This window comes from Schistocerca cancellata, chromosome 2 (genome assembly GCF_023864275.1).
Source record: "Schistocerca cancellata isolate TAMUIC-IGC-003103 chromosome 2, iqSchCanc2.1, whole genome shotgun sequence".
NCBI lineage: Eukaryota > Metazoa > Arthropoda > Insecta > Orthoptera > Acrididae > Schistocerca > Schistocerca cancellata.
In genome coordinates this window covers 448,768,054-448,786,127 of record NC_064627.1, presented here as the reverse complement: position 1 = coordinate 448,786,127, position 18,074 = coordinate 448,768,054, and the positions used below count along the sequence as shown (strand labels likewise).

The 18,074-nt window shown below is 38.9% G+C and overlaps 1 protein-coding gene across 1 annotated transcript in view; it reads right to left on the bottom strand.

Annotated features, from left to right (window-relative positions):
• LOC126161941 (stimulator of interferon genes protein homolog) overlaps positions 1-18,074 on the bottom strand; it is a 309,484-nt gene that overhangs the window by 207,582 nt on the left and 83,828 nt on the right. Inside the window, exon 3 of the mRNA XM_049918118.1 lies at positions 4,885-5,002. Coding sequence (XP_049774075.1) covers positions 4,885-5,002 — 118 coding nt within the window. The remainder of the gene's footprint in view (positions 1-4,884; positions 5,003-18,074) is intronic.

The following is an 18,074-nucleotide window of genomic DNA, read 5'->3' as shown; positions in this document are numbered from 1 at the left end:
AGAGGGAAAGACGAAAGGATGTGGGTTTTAAGGGAGAGGGTAAGGAGTCATTCCAGTCCCGGGAGCGGAAAGACTTACCTTAGGGGGAAAAAAGGACGCGTATACACTCGCAAATATGTCTGCTTGTGTCTGTATATGTGTGGATGGATATGTGTGTGTGCGCGAGTGTATACCCGTCCTTTTTTCCCCCTAAGGTAAGTCTTTCCGCTCCCGGGACTGGAATGACTCCTTACCCTCTCCCTTAAAACCCACATCCTTTCGTCTTTCCCTCTCCTTCCCTCTTTCCTGATGAGACAACAGTTTGTTGCGAAAGCTTGAATTTTGTGTGTATGTTTGTGTTCATTTGTGTGTCTGTCGACCTGCCAGCACTTTCATTTGGTAAGTCACATCATCTTTGTTTTTAAGTATATTTTTCCTTCGTGGAATGTTTCCTTCTATTATAACCATATATATATATATATATATATATATATATACACCTTCCTATTTGCTTATTCATTATCAAACCCACTCCTGCATTACTCCTATTTGATTTTACATATATATATATATATATAACCCTGTATTCCCCTGACAAGAAGTCCTGTTCTGTGAACCACAGAACTTCACAGATTTCCACTACATCTAACTTCAACCTATCCATTTCCTTTTTTAAATATTCTAACCCACCTACCCAATTAAGGGATCTAACATTCCACACTCCGATCTGTAGAATGCCAGTTTTGTTACTCCTGATGACGACATCCTCTTGAGTAGTCCCCACCGAGAGATCAAATGGGGTACTATTTTACCTCTGGAATATTTTTCCCAAGAGGATGCCATTGTCATTTGGCCATACAGTAGAGCTGCATGCCTTCGGGAAAAATAATGACTGTAGTTTTCCCTTGTTTTCAACCATTCACAGTACCAGCACAGCAAGACCATTTTGGTTTATGTTACAAGGCCACGTAAGTCAATCAGCCAACTACTGAACAGGCTACTGCCCCTCTTTAGGAACTGCATGTTTGTCTGACCTCTCAACACATATTGTTATGTTGTGGTTGGCACCTATGGTATGGTTATCTGTATTGTTGAGGCACACAAACTGCCCCACCAAAGGCAATGACCATGGTTCATGGGGTAGAGGAGACCTGAACTCTTACCACAAAATTTTGGGTGTTGTTCATGGATATTAACTGAATATTTTGATATAAGCGACTCATGATCTTATGTGGGTCATTAAAGAATAATTGAATTTTCTTTAATTTCTTACCCTCAATTAGCTTTGTGTCTGTGTTGCACTGAAAATATCTGCACAACAATGCAAATATTGATGGCATGATCTGTGCCTCTTCTTTGGAGACAAAGTTGTTCCACTAACTCATGGTACTTCCCACTGACAGAAGTGATAAAACACTTCTGTCTTTACTCATCATGCTTACGCTCAACACTGCTCCATTCTGTCTTACGTTTGATTTCTTAACAATGTTAGTTCTGTGTTAACAGTGATATACAGCAATATAGAGAGATTTACTGATAAAAGGTTGGTTGATTATTATTGTTATTATTATTTTTTATTTTTTATTTTTTTTGATTATTCCCATTTAAAGAGAGCGTTTGAACTTGAATTCCTTTATGATGATTGATTATGTTTTTTCTGAGCCCAAATTTTCTTCATGTGTTCACTGTGTTTTTTCTTTCGCTCCGCTGTCCATTTGCAGCCTGGTCTCTTCTGTGTTGTGGTGTCAAATTTATGTTTTTTGATGATGTTCCTGAATTCAGTTCTATTTTCTGCATCATTTACTGTTATGTGTGCTTGTCTGAGGTCCTCTTCAACTTCTTTTATCCATTTTGTTTTTCCCCTGCCTGAGTTGATGACTTTAAGAATTCACTTTGAAATTCTGTTTTCATTCATCCTGTGGATGTCCGTAGAACTGCATTCTTCTTTTCCTTATTGTATCCGTAATCTTCTCTGTGTATTTATATAATTCTGATGTTGGTCTCTTCTTCCAGATTCTTTGCTCCTGTATCAGACCAAAAATTTTCCTGAGAATTTTCCTTTCTTGTTTCTCTATGTCTTTGATTTTAGTTTGCCCACCTATTTGTGTTGTTTCAGATGCATACAGTGCCTCTCTCGAAGTATGACAGTGTTGTAGTGCCTCAATTTTGCATTAATGGATATGGACTTTTTGTTATAATAGTTCCACGTGAGTTTATATGCTTTCTGTAGTTTTTTTTATTCTATCCTCATTGGCCTTTAGGTTGATCCCTGATGGCTGGATGATTTCTCCCAGGTACTTAAAATGTCGTACTTGTACGATTTTCCCATGGGATGTCACAATAGGCAATTTGTCTTGTGGCACTCTTTCTATGTACTGAGTTTTCTCATACGAGATTTGCAGGCCAGTTCTTTGTGCAATTTCGTGTAACTTCTCTATGGCGTTAGTGGCTTCTTTCCTATTATTTGTGAGGATTGCAAGGTCATCAGCAAAAGCTAAACACTTCACATTGAATCTATTATCTTTTCTAATACCAATTTGGATTCCTTTGACTTCTTTTTCCCATGTCCTGATAATTTTTTCAGGAATGATATTAAAGAGTAATGGTGAAAGTCCGTCACCCTGTCACACTCCAGTTTGGATTTCAAATGGTTCAGAGATATCCCCCATATATTTAACCTTGGAGACTGTGTCAGTTAATGTTTGCCGAATGATTGCTCTTGTCTTTCTATCAATGCTGAATTCTTCTAGTGTGTTGCAGAGCGATACTCTGTCTACTGAGTTGTAGGCCTTTTTAAAATCTACAAAAGTGACCACTGTGTTTCGGGTGTTTCTCATCTGGAGAATCATTTTCAAATTCCAGATCTGCTCTACGCATGATCGTCCCTTGCGAAAACCAGCCTGGTATTCTCCTATTTGTGGGTCAGCTTGTTCTTCTAACCTATTCATGAGAACTTTTGATAGGATTTTATACGTGACTGGCACGAGTGAGATGCCCCTGTAATTATTTGGTTCAGTTTTGTCCCCTTTTTTGTGGAGTGGATGGATGAGTGTGCATTTCCATTCAGAAGGGATCTGTTCTGTTTCCCAAATGTTTAATATGATTTTGTGAATTTATCCTGTTAATCTTTCATCATTTAGTTTCCATAGTTCTGCAATAATTCCAACTTCTCGTGGGGCTCTATTGTTTTTCAGTGTCTTGATAATTTCTACTATTTCATTGATGGTTGGTGGTTTAGCGTCGGGATTTGGTATAGACGTCTGGTAGTGAATATCCTCTGTAGGCCTTTCGCAGTTGAGAAGTTTGTTGAGATAGTCTGCGAGGATTTGGCAGTTATTCTTCGTCTTAGTTTCTAGTGAACCATCTGGTTTCTTGAAGCAAAGATTGGGTGGCTGGTATCCTGCAATATGTTCTTTAAACGTCTTATAAAAATTCCTGGTGTTGTTTTTCTTAAAGTCTTGTTCTATCTAATCTAGTCGCTGTTTGTCATAATTTCTTTTTTCCCTCCGAATAGTTTTCGATGTTTGTTTTCGGATTACTAGTAACTGTTTCCATTTTTCTGATGTTTTGTGACTATTGAAGTTTTTCCAGGCATTGGTCCTTTCTTCTATTGCTTGGTCACATATTATAGTCCACCACCTGTGTTTTCTCCTTCTCGGGGGTTGACCCAATTTCATTGTGGATTTGAGGACTTCCACAAGTTCTGTCCAGTTTGTGGTGTTTGTCTGACTAATTTCCTGTAAGATATTTTCCTCGTTGAGTTTTATGTATTCGGGGTCTGGTCTCAGCACTTTGTTTAGTTTTGGCTTTTTTCTATTGGGTTGTAATCTGGTCTTTATCTGTAGAAGATAGTGGTCTGATTCAAAAAATCCTCTTCTCGTTTTCACATTCAGAATTTCTGCTGTGCTACTCTTGGAGATGGCCACATGGTCTATCTGGAATTCACCCAACATTGTGTTGGGCGACTTCCAAGTATACAGTTTCTTGTTGGGTTTTTTGAATTGTGTTGACATAATTACGAGGCCAAAATTTTCACAGAAGCTTATCAATCTTTCCCCATTCTTGTTAGTTCTCTTGTGAGCTTATGGATTCCTGTGATTTTCCTGTATTTTTTCTCTTTGCCTACTTGTGCATTAAAGTTGCCCAACAAGATTATTACATGGTGTTTGGCAATTTTGTTTGTCGTCTCTTCAAGGTCTTTCCAGAAGTCATCCACTTTCTGGGGGTTCTTCTTGTTATAGTTATTTGTGGGTGCATGTGCATTGATCAAGGTATATGCTTTATTGGCCGATTTGACGGAGAGTGTTGATATACATTCTGAGGCAGACTGGAAGTCAATGACAGAGTCACTTATAGATTTGTGGACTACAAATGCTGTGCCAAACTGTTTGAGTCCTTTCTCATTAGTTTTAACTGCTGGTTTTCCTTTGTAGATCTGTGTCAAAATGGTTTTCGTCCGTAAATCGTGTTTCCTGGATTGCAAGGATTTTGATCTGGAATTTTTGCAGCACGTCTGTAAGTTGTTTGATCTTGCCCAGTTTGAAGAGAGTATTAGTATTAAGTGTACCGATGAAGAGTCTTTGTTTTGTGCATAATACTTTGGACGTCGTCTGGTTCTCAACCTTAGGCGTAACGTGATGCTCCTGGTCCCCCGGAATCTGATGACCAGGTAAAGCCAGCCTTGCGACTGGTGCCCGGGGTAGTGGATTCATTCCTTATTATTATTATTATTATTATTATTATTATTATTATTAATCCTTTGATAATTTTGTACAATGATGTTCAAGTTACTTTTAAACATCAGTCTTTTACTGATATTGGCTTTGGAATATGGAAAAGGTGAAAAAGGAAAGAATCACAACAACATATAACTTAAATATGTATGCAACAAACATATATGCTTACCTGCTACTGCTACCAGTACAACTACAATTCCTACTCCATAGAACACACTACGCGACCCTCTATCATTTGGCAGACCTTTAGGGTAAACAACAGTGTTATTGGGGTGTTCTTCCACAACCTAGAAAACAAAAATCTGAATAGTCAAATTTTCACACGACAGCTAATTTACACATTGTAATTAAATTATTAAATTGCTAACTATGAGACTCTTTTGACAGCCAGATATCCTACAACATACTGTAGCAGGTAATGTATACATTACAAATTTCAGTAGAATGATTCCTGCATCTCATGCCATAAACCACAATTAGAGCTCTCCAAAACTCATTTTAAAATAATTTTCTAGTATTCCCTAGACAATCTGAGATTAAAGAGTGATTAAATACAAACTGGAATCTAAACACAGTAAATGGAAGAAAGGTTAGGGTTTAATGTATTCTCAACAGGCAGTTATTACTGACTGAGCATTAGTATAGTTGGAAAAGTATAAGAGAAGATTTTGGTCACATCTATTTTGAAAGGACCAATTGAACAGTTACCTGAGTGAATTACGGTTTCAATTTTCCTAAGTCATAATGGCCAAACCATTAAGTGTAACAAGATTAAAGGCTTGTTCCACGTGCTAATTGGCAGAGGTCATTGCAGTTCCGACAGCAAGTAAAGTTACAGCTCGAATATCATCATAGGCGGCCCTGGATCTATGATATTTCTGAACCAGGGCAAAACTTGATAGTGGTGGCCCCCTCCACCCATTGAACATTTGAGATAGGATGTCAAAATTTTTTTTAAAAAAAGGACAGTTTTTCAAAAAAGGGTTCATTTTGTAGCGTACATCTTTCTGAAAAGTTTGATATATAAGACATATATGTTTGAGAAAACGTAAGTCATTCGGTCATAAGTGTGCTGAAGTGCAGGCTTCGTCACACAGCATTCTTCTATCGCATGTCACTGTATTTTGTTATGTGGAATTCAAATGTGTATATTTTGTAATGGAAGCCATCAAACCTACATTCAGGTGGACCAACGTGTGCTGCATGCTAGGCACTTTGTGAAACAAAGTTGTTTTCTTCAAGAACATGAATTTGGCACCCCATGAAACTGCTGCCTGGGGCAGATACACAGGTTTCCACTTTGCACCCCCCCCCCCCCCCCCCCCCCCCCGCCCATCACTTCCCCTCCCTAGATTTGGGCCTAATCACAGCTAAAATAATTCATGCTGAACAACTGCTGTATAAATGAATGTACTGCATGATTTTATGGACCAGTACAAGCACAAATATTCATCAAAATTGAAAAACTTAATAAAATAATGATTAAAAATCTCCTTATCAAACAGCAGCAAAACTATGCCCAACAAACACTAGTAGTAACACTAGATTTTAGAACTGGAGTCTTGATCCATCAAGGCAGAGTAAAGGATTGGAGGAAAAAGGATTATTCTGTCTGTTCCTTGATGCAATTGCTTCATCTGTTGTCCTGGTAAGTACCATAAAAGCTTTCCTATTTTTGGATGATAAAAATTCTGGATAAATATATTTTGTTGAGTTTGACTGTACGATTACTTGTAACATGGGCTTCAGCAAAAAATGAAGCTCAGCTATAGTATGTACACATAAATACATAAGAGAACAGTTACAATGCAAAACTGTGATAACTAAGACCTCATGTGGTTGTCAACAGTTTAAAGTTGAAAGTGTGTTGAAGCGTTATAGTGAGACTTAGTCAATAACAGAAGATACTGAGAGTCATTTCCAATTACTCAGTTTGGCTATTTTGAAAGAAATCTTACAGCAATCTGGGCCCAGTTCTCTCTCTTAAAGGCAGATGGGGTGAATTCAAACAGAAGGTAGAATCAAGCACAACTGACATTTGAGGTAAAAGTACTGCAGGGACGTGCACCATTCAATGAAATCAGCTAATACCCAAGACTGACTATAATCAAGAAAATGCCACACAACAAAATCTCTGGTAAATGCCACCATTCTGTTGTCAAAGCTCCAACAAGCCTGTCATCTTCATGAAAAATAAAAATAACAAAATATGACAAGGCAAAATTTAAAACTAAATTGGCTAATCTATTCTGTGAAAAGTACACTTTATTCCTAAGAATTTTATGCCCTTTAAAAACAGATGTGTAAATGAGGTGATGGCCTATCTTCAGTCTTCTTTGCCTGTTCATTACCAAAAATATTAATAATTGGGAATGAAAAATTTAAAGACCATCAGGTATCACCAATAACTGGAATAAAAGAAACAGTGTATAGAAGTATACTGCCCACCATTTGCAGATGATTTTTTATTATCGTTTTGAAATCTAGCAGATACAGAAACACATATCTAGGAACAGATAGCTGGTGGAGCAGATTTAAGTATCTCTGTATACAAAAATAAATTTATCACTAAGAAAAAATATAATACTAAAATTATTACTGGCGACCAGTGGTTTGTTAATGGCCACTCTGTAAATCAGATTGACCACGTTATGGCAGACCAACGATACAGTTAATTCATAAGAGATGTCAGAACATACAAAGGAGCAGATTGTGATTCAGATCACTTCCTAGTGATAGGAAAGATGAAAATCAAGATTATTTGGAATCAGCAACCAAAATCCATGACAAAACTTAAGTTTGATGTAAAACAACTGAAGGAATTGTCTGTTAGAGAAACCATCGTGACTGAAATTAATAACCAGTTTACAGCATTGCAGGAAGTTGGGAAGCAAAATATAGGTGGGAAGACTTGGGACAGAATAAAGACAATAGTAACAGATGCAGCAGAGAAAACACTGGACAATAAAAAGAAACTGAAGAAATGGAAATGGTTCAACAAAAAAATGTCAGAGAGCAGTGGAAAAGAGGAAAGAAGCCAGTATGCTGTGGCTGCATAATGTGGAGAGTGAAGACACAAAAGAGACCAACATAGTGAGAAGAGACAGCAAGAGTTCTACAAGCAGAGAAAAGGAAATATCTAACCGTAGTCTTGGAAAATACAGAAGTGGAAAGCAGAAATACAGACTCAAAGAAGCTGTTTCTGTATACAAAGAACAGTAAGAGACATTATCAAAGTGAAAACCTATTCATAAGAGATCAAAATCAAAACATACTAACACAGCTTGAAGATATTCTAGCAAGATGGAAAGAGTATTTCTCAGAAATGTTAAACTGCACTGACACATAACTTTCAACTACACAGTGATCATGGGTAACAGCAGTAGTACTGAAAAACACACATTACAGAACCGGAAGTGGTACACACCATTCAAAAGCTGAAAAACAAGGCTGCAGGCAAGGCCAGATATTAGTAGAGATGTTAAAAGAGGGTGGAAACAAATTACACACAGAAATTTATAACCTTATCACAATGAACTGGAAAACTGAAAGGCTACCTGAAGACTGGAAAACTGCAATAATTTCCCCATGCACAAGAAAGGAAACAAAATGGAATGTGGAAATTACAGAGGAATCAGTCTGCTGAACATAACATATAAAGTTCTGTCAATGACATTCTCAACAAAATTATACCTTACACAGAAATCACTATTCAAGAGTAACAGGCTGGATTTTAACCAACTGTTCCACGAATGGCAATCTGTTTACTCTATGGCAGATCTTTGAGAATTTAACAAAAACATTCACTGTCTGTTCATTGATTTCAAGCAAGTCTATGATGGCATCCATAGAAATAGCCACAACAACACATTAAGAGAATTTAGCATACCTAGTAAAATCATTAGGATGATTCAACTGTGCATGGATGACTCACAGGCAGTAGTGAAGTGCAGAGGATCCATACTTCCCAACCAAACCAGCTTACAACAAGGAGATGGTCTTTCATGCATTCTCTTCAACTTTGCGTTGGAGAAAGTGGCTTGAGAGAGTAATTTACAGTTATACAATTGTCTCTGATTAGAACACACTGAAGTAAAACTCCTGGCATATGCAGACGATGTGGTCATAATCAGTGAATCAGAAGAGCAGAAGGCCATGTACATATACCTCAGGCACATTCCAGTAAAATGGGACTCTTGATAAACCAAGAGAAAACAGAATATAAAGAAATAGGTCTGATCATAAGGCCAAATCCACACTTTGAAATTGTCCACCATTCTAGATTCAGAAAAGTTCATCAGTTTAAATACCTTGGATTGCACTTCAGCAGTAAAAATATGATAACACTGGATAGAAATGAGAGAATAGCCTCAGAATCAATGTGTCTGTATGCTCTAAGCAGCCCACTCAAAAGTAAAGCTTTGCCAATCGCCACAAAGATGAAGATATATAACACCATCATTTTCCCTGTAGTGCTGTATGGTTCAGATAGCTGGACACTTACCAAGAAAGAAAGAGAAAAACTGAATGTTTTCAAAAGAAAAGTGATGAGAAAAATCTGGGGACCTGTGTTGGGGAATGACATATGGAAAGTTTGAAAGAAATTTATCAGTTAATGAAGCAACCCGCTATTGTCCAGAAATTAAAAAGTAGGAGACTGCAATGGGCTGGACATGTGGCTAGAATGGAAACAAACAGAAATACTAAAAAAGCATTTTAATGCACTCTCCAGGCAATACCATTGGGCCACCTCAAATACTGTGGAAAGATGACGTAGAGAATGATGTTACAGCGTTAGAAAACCCCACAGGATGGAAAGAGACAGCAAGAGATAGAAGAAGATGGAAGCAGATTAGTGAGGCAGCACATGGTCTACAGGGCCTGCAATCACTGAAAAGAAAGAAAAAGAATCAGTGGTCACATAAAGGAATATAAAAAGCTCAATGTAAATACATAAAACTGCAACCAGTCACTTTTTTGAATAGTTATTTACTATTCCAAGAACTGTTTTTCAAACCTTTTCAGGTTCATCTTCAGATGGTTATCCAGAAGTTACATATCTATTTCTAGCATAATTCTGAGTGCTGGCTCTGTGACAAGAAGATGGAATATGTGTTAATTTATCACCATGAGTATTGTTTTTTCTGTTAATATGGATGGAAAATTTTAGTTTTGTACTTACTATGACAGTATGGACGGATTTTTTTCTGTTAGTGTTCATCTATCTGCCTCTACTGTGATGGCCAGATGGCACATCACTTCACACATTTTTACACAATATGCATGCATTTACACTGTGATAGAAAGATGGAATATGTGTTAATTTATCACCATGAGTATTGTTTTTTCTGTTAATATGGATGGAAAATTTTAGTTTTGTACTTACTATGACAGTATGGACGGATTTTTTTCTGTTAGTGTTCATCTATCTGCCTCTACTGTGATGGCCAGATGGCACATCACTTCACACATTTTTACACAATATGCATGCATTTACACTGTGATAGACAAACTCTGCCAGCATCCAGTATGTGTCATACAACAGTTGCTTGTTACACATATCTTGACACAAAGATATGATATAGGTCTTCTTTGGTCAGAGATATTGTTTGTTTTTCTTCGCACATATTGCAGTCAATATACAGACAAATACTTTAATCAGAACTCATGTTAATATGAGAGTTCAAAATAAAATAAATAGATTGTTACAAGAACAAACTTCAAGTGATCCTATGTCTTATTTCTATTCGTATATTAATGTATAATACAGTCAATTTACAAGCAAATACTTTAATCAAGATTGGCATCAACATGAATGCCCAGGAATAAAATACTACACAGTTATAGTATTTACAATGAAAAGCAGCTGTTTTTATGACCAAAGTTTCACTATCACAGTGTAAATGCAATACATATTGTGTAAAAATGTTTGAAGTGATGTAGCAACTGACCATCACAATGGAATCAAACAGATTGACACTGCCAGAAAAAAAGCTGCCCATGCTGTCGCAGTAAGGACAAAATTAAAATTTTGCATCCATACTGACAGATAAGATGATACTCATGGTGATACATTAACGCATGTATCATCTTCCCGTCACAGAGCCAACACCCACCTTATGCTAGAAATAGATATGTAACTTCCAGACAACAATCTAAAGATGAACATGAAAAGGTCCGAAAAGCGAGTCATAGAATAATAAATAACTGTTCCAAAAAATGACTGGTTGAAGTTTTATGTATTTACATTCAATTAACAGTCACAGGTTCTAAAATATCTGTAATAGATAAGATCAATCAAAAAAGTTCAAGTGCTTTGGAGAGATGATTCAAGAAAATTGATTAGAAAATCTGTCATAAATGAAAGGATTCACAAAATATGGATCAACAAAGACTATTCACAATAAAAACTGTATGTCAAGAAATGTAAAAGAAAAACATTACATCACAAAAGTGAAACTACAATTCCTCTTCATACGTGGATGCCAAAACTAAACTCCACAAATTAGAAATATTAGAGAAGAAGAACCATGAGGAAAATTGTTGGTCCAGTAAGAAGTAAACAAGCCTGAAAAGTGAGGTGCAATGAAGACATGTTTCATAATACTGAAAAAAATAACAGAAACAGTAAGAAAATGAAGACCAATATTTTTGAGACATTTATACAGGATGAATGATAATAGGCTGACAAAATAAAAACTTCAAGTATCACTGAGAAAAGGAATTGACACGCTAGATCGAAGCTATTTAAAAACACTTAGAAATACACAATGGGATGTTTTCAAAAGAAAAGTTTTAAATTTAAAAGGATTACAAGGCAGAAATAAAAAGATAATAGATCTTAAGTGTACTGAAGAAAGAAAGAGACACGGTATGGCGTCAGTGGCTGGGAGTTCCCAAGACGGGAAGTTCAGCCACCAAGTGCAGGTCTTATTGAGTGCGACGCCACATTGGGGGACCCGCATGTCTACAATGGGGATGAAATTATGATGAGGACAGCACACCTAGTCCCTGAGGGGAGAAAATCTCCCGCCCCAGCGGGAATCGAACTCGGGCCCCCGTGCATGGCGATCCAACGCGCTGACCATTCAGCTAACAGGGCGGACAAGAGACATGGTGAAAATATGAAAGCATACTGTGCATAAAGCACAGAGTAAATTATAACAGATTCACACTCATCTGGTGTTTGTAGTCCATAATAATAGTGAATACAGAATACACTGTGAAATTAACAACTACAATGCTATAAGCAAAAATGAATTACATACAGACTACACATCCCTTTGCCCAAGGCTCTCAAAATAATTTTACATTCTTGTATATAAAATGTTGCCAACAAACTCAATGCAGGAAACTGGAAATAGCTAGATAATCTTAAAAAGGTACAAGAGCACCCACTCACCACTACTCCTGTAATTTGTCAGAATAGCTGAACTTGGGGTTGTTAATTCCAGTTAATACCAATGTTCATAAGAGAGACATTTTTAATTTTTACATTATATAGGCAGTTCATAGTAATCTCTAAAATCAGTTAAGTTACATAAATTCCTAGTAGTAAGTATAGTACAACCCCCTTAAACTAATTAAAGAGAGGGGAAGCCGTTTTGGATAACAGTTATTCTTGGTTAAACAATTAACATCTGCTGCACCACAGATTAGTATAGGCATGGATTTGGGGAATTCTTGAAAATTTTGTGCAGCTTTAGTGAAAAGGTAGATGTAAACATCAGGTAGTGGGCACTGACAGTATTGATAATAAGCAAATGACACCACTCACAGATGAAGTGGCATCCCTGGCAAGCATTGTATACAAATGGGGAGATGGTGTGAAGTAATCAAGTGCAGTATAGGCTACTGATGTGCTACAAAAAACCCGTGTGTCACAGTTACAACAGTGCCTAGGAACCTGTGTGTGGGGGCCGAATCAGGCTAGGAAAAGGTTACATTAAGGAATACCCCACCTGTCCTCTCCACAGTGACTTCATCAGAGGCATAGGAAAGAGCCCAGAGGCTCAAGGCATGCAGTTGTGAAACCATTCTGCCTGTGTCTGGAACTGGAAAGAATGATGATTATTTCAGTTGCAGGCCAATCGTGATGAACATCTAGTGATGAATTTCACAGCCCGCCAGCCTGTTGTGTCAGTCACCAGGCTCCACTGTATGGAAGTAAAGCAGCCATGGTGAGGCGGGTCCGAAACTTGGCACTACATGGGTACAGAGTGCAGGGTGCAGGGGGGCATCCAGCATCTGCTTTCTGGGTGACACCATTTGATGGATTGCAAGCTGTTGTCTGCAGGGGCAGAGTTGGGGCATGATCCCACATTCTCGCAGGTCCAAGGCTGTCTTCAATCACCGCCTGAACTGCCCTGGATGGGGCAACTGGAGTTGATGAGGCTCTACTACAATGATGGCTGCTGGCTGTTACCCTTCAGCTCTCCACATGGTGACCATGACCTTGAGGGAATAGCCAGCCAAGCTCGAAGGCAGGTGTGGGGGCTTCTGGAGCAGACAATACACCTTGTCGGCCACACCACCAGGTGAGGACAGGATCCATTACATCTGCAAGGACAGAGCAGCCAGGTGCCAGAGCAGCAGACTCTGGTGTTGGCTGGCATTTGTCACCTGCATCGCTATATGTACTGTGCATTCATCAACAGAATAAAGTCAATGCAAAACTTGCCTGTGTATCTCCGCACATCCCTCTCTGATTCACCCCTCTCTCCCAAACCATGTCTTGGTCATTCCGGCACATTACGACCCTGAACATCGGAGGCTCGTAATAATTTGGTGTCAGAGCAGTCATTTCACTTCCCAACACAATAAGCTGGGTTGAAAGTGGTCATCCACATCCAGCAGTATGGTCTGATGAGAGATTTGGTTTTGGTGAGTTTTGAGTGTTGATTGGCGAGTGAGGCAGTGGCACTTGATATGGGTTCAGTGACATCAGCTCAGCACATGATGTAGTGTATCTAGTTTTATTTATGTTATTTTTGGTGTTTGCACTTGGTGTCAGAGCAAATTGTGAGAGTTAGGGTACACAATGTTTAGAGTTACTTTTGTGAAGCCACAGAAACCTGTGGACTTATATTTTTTAGAAGTAATGCTGAACTTGATAATTTAGTGCCAGTGAGGTTTCCATTTTGTAATTTGTCTAGGCACGATTTGCAGTGTACCAGAGCTGTAACAACTACTTGTTCTCTCATGCAGGTGAATTGGTCATCTGGTTAGTAGCTTATTGAGAGTAGATAGGCGATGATGAGGCATAGAAATTTCGAACTTATTGTGAGTTGGAAGCTGGAAGAGTGAGTCAGGTTCAGTTGCAATTAAAGTCACATGAAAATAAATCTGGATTTAGCCCCACCTTCTGTTCCATATGACCCAGCAGTGGTTGGATTAATTAATCCCTTTTTGGGCAGACACGGGAGGATGTGACAATTTTTATGATGGATGTTAGGGATGCTGTGGAAGTGTGTGGGTGGTCAATGAAATAACCCCATATGTTGCTGGTATGCATTTGGCAGGGGATGCCAAAGCATATGTTGTATACTATGAGGCTTTGAGTAAAACACAAATGTTTCAGAAGTAGGCCACTGTACTGTACCAACAGTACCAAAAGCAAAATAATGCACATTTTTTTTTGGAGAAACTTAGTATGCAGTGCTATGAGTCTGTGGAAGTATTCTCGGATAGAATCTGTAGACTGAATGTGAAGACGTGTGTACCAACCCAGAATGCGGAAGTTAATAGGATGTTATTGCAAGAGGCAGAAAAATAGAGCAGTGGACTTTTTCTGTGTGATATAAACCCATAGAAGTTACAGAGGATTTGAAGGTAAAATCCAGAGAATTTAGTGTCCACTCTTAGGACTGCGACATACATTGAGGAGATGGATACTGCAGAAAAAGCAAAGAATGGACCACCAAGTGTCTGCTTCTGAAATCAGATGTTATAGATGTGGTCGGGATGGGCATATAAGGAATTGATGAAGACAAGCAGAGTGCTATGTGTGCACTGGAGTGGGCCACCAGGCATCTGATGGTAGATGTAGGAAAGGTAGGAAGCAACAGTGAGCCATTAAACACAAATGGGAGTCCTTCAACTGTTGCAAGGCAGTTCCAACAGATTGTAACACTGTACAAGTTAGTGCACAGATTGAATGTTGCTTCATGGGCTTGGCAAGTGCCAAGAAACAGGTTTTTGGTAGACACAGGGGCACATATGTCCGTTGTCAGTCTAGACCTCATGGGAAAGAGGGGACTGTGGTCACCACAGTACAGATTACGTGGGATTCTACATCTACATCTACATCCATACTCCGCAAGTCACCTGACGGTGTGTGGCGGAGGGTACCTTGAGTACTTCCTTCGGTTCTCCCTTCTATTCCAGTCTCGTATTGTTCAGGGAAACAAGGATTGTCAGTATGCCTCTGTGTGGGCTCTAATCTCTCTGATTTTACCCTCATGGTCTCTTCGTGAGATATACGTAGAAGGGAGCAATATACTGCTTGACTCCTCAGTGAAGGTATGTTCTCTAAACTTCAACAAAGGCCCGTACCGAGCTACTGAGCGTCTCTCCTGCAGAGTCTTCCACTGGAGTTTATCTATCATCTCCGTAACGCTTTCGCGATTACTAAATGATCCTGTAGCAAAGCGTGCTGCTCTCCGTTGGATCTTCTCTATCTCTTCTATCAACCCTATCTGGTACGGATCCCACACTGCTGAGCAGTATTCAAGCGTACTGTAACCTACTTCCTTTGTTTACGGATTGTATTTCCTTAGGATTCTTCCAATGAACCTCAGTCTGGCATTTGCTTTACCGACGATCAACTTTATATGATCATTCCATTTTAAATCACTCCTAATGCGTACTCCCAGATAATTTATGGAATTAACTGCTTCCAGTTGCTGACCTGCTATATTCTAGCTAAATGATAAGGGATTTTTCTATGTATTCGCAGCACATTACACTTGTCTACATTGAGATTAAATTGCCATTCCCTGCACCATGCGTCAATTCGCTGCAGTCCTCCTGCATTTCAGTACAATTTTCCATTGTTACAACCTCTCGATATACCACAGCATCATCTGTAAAAAGCCTCAGTGAACTTCCAATGTCATCCACAAGGTCATTTATGTACATTGTGAATAGAAAGGTCCTACGACACTCCTCTGCGGCACACCTGAAATCACTCTTACTTTGGAAGACTTCTCTCCATTGAGAATTCTACAACTGATCGATGTTAGAGATATAGGTCTATAGTTCTGCACATCTGTTCAACATCCCTTCTTGAAAACGGGGATGACCTGTGCCCTTTTCCAATCCTTTGGAACGCTAAGCTCTTCTAGAGACCTACGGTACACCGCTGCAAGAAGGGGACGAGTTCCTTCGCGTACTCTGTGTAAAATCGAACTGGTATCCCATCAGGTCCAGCGGCTTTTCCTACTTTGAGAGATTTTAATTGTTTCTCTATCCCTCTGTTGTCTATTTTGATATCTACCATTTTGTCATCTGTGCGACAATCTAGGGAAGGAACTACAGTGCAGTCTTCCTCTGTGAAACAGCTTTGGAAAAAGACATTGGCAATGATAAGCGTGGAACCGTTGGATATGGTTGTACTAGAGTTTTTGGTTGGGAAAACTAAGTTCAGGGAACACATGGAGGTATTGCCACACATACGTGAAAATTATTCAGTGATTTTCGGGCTAGACTTTCTTCAAAAACATAATGCTAAAGTTGATCTTTGGCAACACACAGCAGAAATCAGTGGGACTTTGTTCCAGCTAGGGGGAAACTGCATCTGAGGCAATCATTCAAGGTTCACCTGTCGTGGGGCAGAGACCAATTGAACTGCATACATTTGCATTACATGTCAATTAGCAGGATAAAATACCAGTAGGTACAGGGAAGATAGTGTGGGTTTCAGTGGATACCAAACTGTCGAGAGAAACATTCTGTGTGGTTGAACAGCTCTTAGGTAATGAGGAGTTGGATAGTTAACATTGTTTTGCCCACAGGAGTTTGGCACATGTGAGTGACATTAATGGGAAATGAATGATTCCAGTTAGTGTGGATAACTTTGGAAGAGAGGAAGTGACTGTCGAAGAGCACAGTAATAACCACTGTGGAAATCTTGGAAGATGAGAACTTCAGTAGGTTAAGTCTAGGGGAAAGCCCCATGCAAACCGTTGACACAGAGATGCTATGAGCAAAAGTGGGTCACTTGGAGGGCAATTATCAAACGCCTATAGAAACTTGTTGTTGAGGTTTAGTGATCTATTTTGTACAGATGAATGTTTACCAGTAACCCAGGTGACACGACATCATATACTGACAATGGATAACACAGCAATTTATAGGAAGCCATACCATATAGCAAAGCAACTGCAGCCATTAGTAGAACAGTTTATTGAGCAACAATTACGGGATGGGATAGCACCTGGAGGGCAAACACAGTTATTGTGCCAAATAAATCAGTGGATGGAATAAGGAGATACAGATTTTGCTGTGACTACAGATATCTAAATGCACAAACCATTTCAGGTGCTTATCCAATTCCAAACATCACTGAAACTTTGAATAATCTGGGTCAGCATCAGTTCTGTACAACTATGGATCTCCGGAGCAGGTATCACAATTGGAAGCTGCCCCCGAGGATAAGCCAAAAACAGCATTTATGGTACCAAGTGCCCATTTTAATTGCAAACTCATGGCCTTTGGTCTAAAGAACACACTGGCTACTTTTCAGCAGTTGTTAGATGAGGTACTGAGAAGACTGAAACCAAAAACTTGTATGGTGTATCTGGATGACATAATTGTCTATTCAAAAGATTTACCAGAGCATGTGAGATGTTTGGTGGATGTCTTTAATAGACTACAGTTGGCAGATTTGATGTTAAGTGTGGACAAGAGCCATTTCCTGCAAACTTAGGTAACCCACCTGGGGCACATGATGACTGGTGAATGTACTGTACAGACCTTCTCTTACAGATACGTTTGAAAATTTTCAGAGTTCACAACAACAAAGTAGGTAAGTCATTCTTTGCCCTTTGTAATTGTTATACATGGTTCAAGAGGCACTTTGCAAAAAATAGCCAAACCCTTGAACAAACTACTGAATAAGGGTGTGAAATTCCATTGGTCACAGGAATGCCAAGTGGCATTTGAAAAATTAAAAGATATATTAGTTTCAGATATAGTATTGATTTTTCTGGATTTTGAGTAAGAGCTTATCCTGCATGTTATGCTTCAAATGAGGCAGTTGGTTGTGTTTTGAGACAGATGGTAGATGGTCAAGAACACCTGGTAGCTTACACTTCAAGGTACATTACAAGGCAGAGTGTAAATACTCAATGACTGAGA